The sequence below is a fragment of the Prionailurus bengalensis genome, chromosome C1, assembly GCF_016509475.1.
Source record: "Prionailurus bengalensis isolate Pbe53 chromosome C1, Fcat_Pben_1.1_paternal_pri, whole genome shotgun sequence".
NCBI lineage: Eukaryota > Metazoa > Chordata > Mammalia > Carnivora > Felidae > Prionailurus > Prionailurus bengalensis.
This window is the reverse complement of record NC_057345.1, coordinates 222,718,337-222,722,553: the sequence shown is the minus strand read 5'-3', so window position 1 is coordinate 222,722,553 and position 4,217 is coordinate 222,718,337. Positions and strand designations below refer to the sequence as shown.

Here is a 4,217-nt window from a genome sequence, read left to right as displayed (position 1 = left end):
CAACGTCTTTTTCCATTTTCACTGTAGCATCTTCTTTGAACCAGGGGTAATTCAGAATTGTGTTTCTCAATTTTCAGACACAAGATTGGAAAAAAAAAAAATTTTTTTTTGAGAGACACAGAGAAGCGAGGAAGGGGTAGAGGGAGAGGGAGGGACAGAATTCCAAGCTCAGCGCGGAGCCCAACGCAGGGCTCAGTCCCAGGAACCCCGAGATCACGACCTGAGCCGGAATCAAGAGACGGATGCTGAACTGACTGAGCCGCCCAGGTGCCCCCACAAGGAAGATTTTAAGTTTCCTTTTGTTTTCATTTCCAGCTCAATTTCACTGTACTTTTCAATCCTTTGAAGTCTTCTAGAGACTTGACTTCATAATCCAATATAATGTCAGTTTTCACACCTACGTGTACTCCAACAGACTGTAGATTCTGTTCTGTGCAGTGCTGTGCGTGTGTCCACTGAGTGAAGCTTCTTGGGCAAGTTGGCCAAAGCTTCTGTGTGCAGCCTGATTTTGTCTGCTCACTCTGTCAGTCATTGAGACTTGTATCTACAATTTTCTACTGTAACTGTGGATCTATGTCTCCTAGAAGTCTGGCCACTTTTGTTTCTTATTTCAAAGCATACTATGAGGTATGTACAAATGGGTCGGACCAGAGAGCCCGTCAGGAAGGCCGGCAGCGCTCCAGACGCTTGTCCCCGGGGCCGGGTGGCTTGGGGCCCGGCGGCAGGTTCTGCAGGACCTCACCAAGGGAGAACATGCAGAAGGAGATCTCCTCGTAGGAGACCCTGGCCCCACTCTCAAACAGACAAGCAAAGGTCGGGGCTCCCTTGACAGTTGGCCCGATGGATGCCAGATCAGAGTAGCCGCTGGGCCCCTCATAGATCACCCAGGGCTCCGTCCAGCTGTGGGGATCCAGGGGGGACCGGCTCAGATAGATTCCCATATGGAGCCGAGCCCTGCGCCCCACTGGGTGGGAATATAGCAGCCAGGTGGGGCTCTGAGACAGGGTAGCAGGGGGCCCGGGGACCTTCGAGGTCCAGGCCGCCATGATCCCACTGAGCCCAGGCCCCAGGCCAGGCTCTTCGGGGCTGTCCCTCCATCCCTCCATCCCACTGGGCCCCTGGGCCCCTTGGGTGTCTCCAGTACCCTCCTCTGAGGGTTCCTGGACTCCAAGACAGAGGTGTGGAGAGTAGGAGTGGCTCCCGGCACCCACTGGCCATCTACCATTCCTCAGCCTGCTAAAGAGCGGGGCAGGGAAGCCAAGGACGCTGCCCTGGCAGCCCCGGGCGGTCTCGGCCAGGGCGGGCACCAGCTCCCCGGGCAGGAAGGAGGTGCCCTCGTCCGCACTGAGCGCCTGCACGCGGCTCCCCAGGGGGCTCCGGGCGTTGCAGTACAGGATGTGGCCGGCCTGCCCGCTGTCCACCGCGGCCAGCTGGCACTCGCCCGAGCGAAGGTTGGGCACCAGGCCTCCGTGGCGCCAGGTGCGACCGTGGTCGTCACTGTAGAAGGTGAAGGCATGCGGGCTGGTCCTGCAGATCTTGCCAAAGCACTCCCGCCGGTCTACGTGGTACGTGTAGGCAGGCACCAGCAGGCGGCCTGAGCGCAGCTGGATGCCGTGGCCCGGGCCCACGGCAAATGTGGCCCAGTCTGCAGAAGAGGGACTGCTGATCATCCGAGCTGGGAGGCAGCCTTGGCCGAAGCCAGACGCCACCGCCCTGGGGGTCAGGGACGATCTGGAGCCAGTGCCTCAGATGTGGGGACAGCTCATGAGGAAATGGGGGACTGCACCCCCACCCACACTCCTGCCGCCCACTCCGAATCCCCCAGGGCTGGACAAGCCTCTCTTCGCCACTAGCGGGAGCAGGGAGCCCGGGCAGGTGGCTCCGCCAGGCTCTCCGGGCGGCAGCAGGTAGCTAGTCCCTGGGCCTGGGGGGGCAGCCCCTGCAGTGCTCAGCATGAGCCCTGCCCAGACAGAGGGGCAGCCAAGGGCAGAAGGGGTACAAGGACCTTCAGGGTGGGGTCAGGGCCTGGGCCTGGGTCGCATGGGGTAGGGTCCACAGGAACAGAGAGCTCTTCGGAGCAGCTCCATGTGTCCTGGCCAGGTCCCAAAGCCACATCCCCTCAGCTCAGCTCCCACCTACAAGGATCAGCGTGGCCCCTGGGCCAGTGTCGCCACACCAAGGTTGGGGTCGCCTCGGGGGGCAGTGGGTGGTATGGCCCTCGGGGAGGGGGCAGCAGGAGTGGAGGAAAAGCTTTAGGGTCAGGCCACCTGCCTGGCCCTGGGCTGGACAACCCCCCCCCCCCCCCCCCGGGGTCCGGGTGCTAAGAAGGAGGGGCCTCAGCGCTCAGAGCGAGAGGGGCTTGGTTAGATGAGCCTGTTCCTGCCGCCAGGAGGTGGGGGTGACCAACACCCATTCACGGGACTGAGGGGTTCGGAGGGGCGGGGGGGGGGGGGGTCAGTCCCAAGAAACGGTGTGGGGGAGTAGGCAGCCACGTGACCTGCAGAGGGACCCTTCCCCCGCCCCCGCAGTGCAGAGCCCCCCTCCCGTCTCCTGGTGAGACCCCGCCGCTCAGCAGGCCCCCTCCCAGCGCAGACCCAGCCGAGCGGACCCCACCCCGAGCGAACCCCTCCCCGCCTACCCTGCTCAGCGCCGCCCACCGCCTCCTCCGTGAGGTCCCGGGCGGCGCCCCAGCTGCGCCCCGCGTCCCGGCTGGTCACGCAGCAGAGGCGCGCGGCGTTCCTGCCCGCAGCGATCTGCGCGGCCTCTGGGGTGCGGCCCCGCACGGCGATGAAGAAGAGGAAGACGGTGGCCGTGCGCGCGTCGTGCACGGGGCAGGGGTTCATGGACCGGTGCTCCTCCAGGGCGGCCGTCCCCAGCACGCGTGCGGCGCCCCACTGCCGGAGGGGGGGCGGGGGCGGCCTCAGTTTACCCGCGCGCGGCGGCGCCCCGCCCCGGCCCTGCCCGCGGGGCGCGCCCGGCCACTCACCCGCACGGAGCCCCCCGCCAGCGTGCCCCGTCTCTGCACCAGCCGGTGCGCGTGCGCGTCGTCGGGGCTGAGCCGCTGCTCCGCGAAGGCCAGCAGGGTGGGCGCGGGGGGCACGGGCAGCAGCGCGGGCACGCGGTACGTCAGGCCGCTCCTCTCGCGCTGGAAGAGCACTGTCCGCTCGGGGACGCGCGGGGCCCCCATGCTCTGCGGGGACACCCCCGCCCCCCCCCGGGGCCCCCGGGGTCAGCGGGCGGGGCTGGCGCCCTCCCCTCCTGTGCGCCTGGATGGGGGAGGGGGCTCTGCGGGTGCGGACGCCCCCACCCACCCGCGCGCCTCCCTGTGCCCCTCCTCCTCGGAGACCGCCCTGTCCCGGGCTCCTCACCCCACGTCCACGGCCGTCCCTGCCCACCCCTCCCTCCTTGCCACTGCACCCCCAAACGTCTGCAGTCGGCCCTTCCTCCTCTCAACCGGGTCCCCCCGAGCGGGAGCTGCCTGCTCGGTGTCGGAAGCGGGGGCCCCGGCCGGAGTGCCCCTACTGCCCGCCCCGTGCCCAGGCAGGAGGCTGGCCAAGTGGACAATCCGGGCCCAACGTGTGGGACACGCAGGGGTTCAGTTTCCCCCAGTAGAGACCCCACGAGCACGGGAGCCACACAAGCACAGAGAGACACAGGTACAGACGCGCTAGACCCCAAAAATGAGACAGGGAGAGCCGGGCAGGCGGCACAGGTGCGGACACCGGTGCGCACACTCACCACGCAGGAAGGAGCCTCGGAGACAGAAGGATCTTGCATCCCACACCCACGGCCGCAGGCTTCTCGGGGAAGGTGCCCCAGCTGCTGCCACCACCCTGCTCAGACCTGGGGGTCAGGGGGCTCTTGGGAGTGGCCAGGATCCGGGGGGGGGGAGGCCTGCTGAAACCAAGAAGGGGCGAGGGGCGCCAGTGGGGCTCCTGCAGAGAAGGGGCCTGAATTCCAAGTCCCTAGCAGGCCACCTATGGGTGCCGGGGACCAGTCCCTTGGGCTCCTGAGCAAAGCTGGGGTCATGAGGAGGTCCAGCAGAGACACCCCCCACAAGATGCCCCAAATGGCTCCCACGTGTGCCTCAAGGGAGGAAGGTACACACCCCAGTGTCCAGGCCCCCAACAGCTGGACCTCACAGTGATGGGAGGAAGGTACCCACTCCCAGTGTCTGACCCCCCCCAGCTGGACCCCACAAGCTGAAGCCAGGTTGG

The 4,217-nt window shown here is 66.2% G+C and overlaps 1 protein-coding gene across 1 annotated transcript; it reads right to left on the bottom strand.

The window, feature by feature from the left end:
• Window positions 1-218: 218 nt before the first annotated feature.
• On the bottom strand, window positions 219-3,877 carry NEU4 (neuraminidase 4). Its single transcript, XM_043578456.1, has 4 exons — window positions 3,739-3,877; window positions 2,987-3,190; window positions 2,639-2,894; window positions 219-1,645 (listed from the first exon to the last, which is right to left on the bottom strand). Exons 1-4 carry the CDS (start codon window positions 3,775-3,777, stop codon window positions 660-662), a joined length of 1,485 nt encoding a protein of 494 aa, XP_043434391.1. The 5' UTR covers window positions 3,778-3,877; the 3' UTR covers window positions 219-659.
• Window positions 3,878-4,217: the final 340 nt, after the last annotated feature.

Bases quoted from the DNA above. Each gene is read 5' to 3' on its own strand.
- NEU4 (XM_043578456.1), bottom strand. From the start codon at position 3,777: ATGCAAGATCCTTCTGTCTCCGAGGCTCCTTCCTGCGTG. The intron at 3,191-3,738 runs GTGAGTGTGCGC...GTGTCCCCGCAG, and splicing joins CCGAGGCTCCTTCCTGCGTG to AGCATGGGGGCCCCGCGCGT. The intron at 2,895-2,986 runs GTGAGTGGCCGG...CCCCTCCGGCAG, and splicing joins TGGCGGGGGGCTCCGTGCGG to TGGGGCGCCGCACGCGTGCT.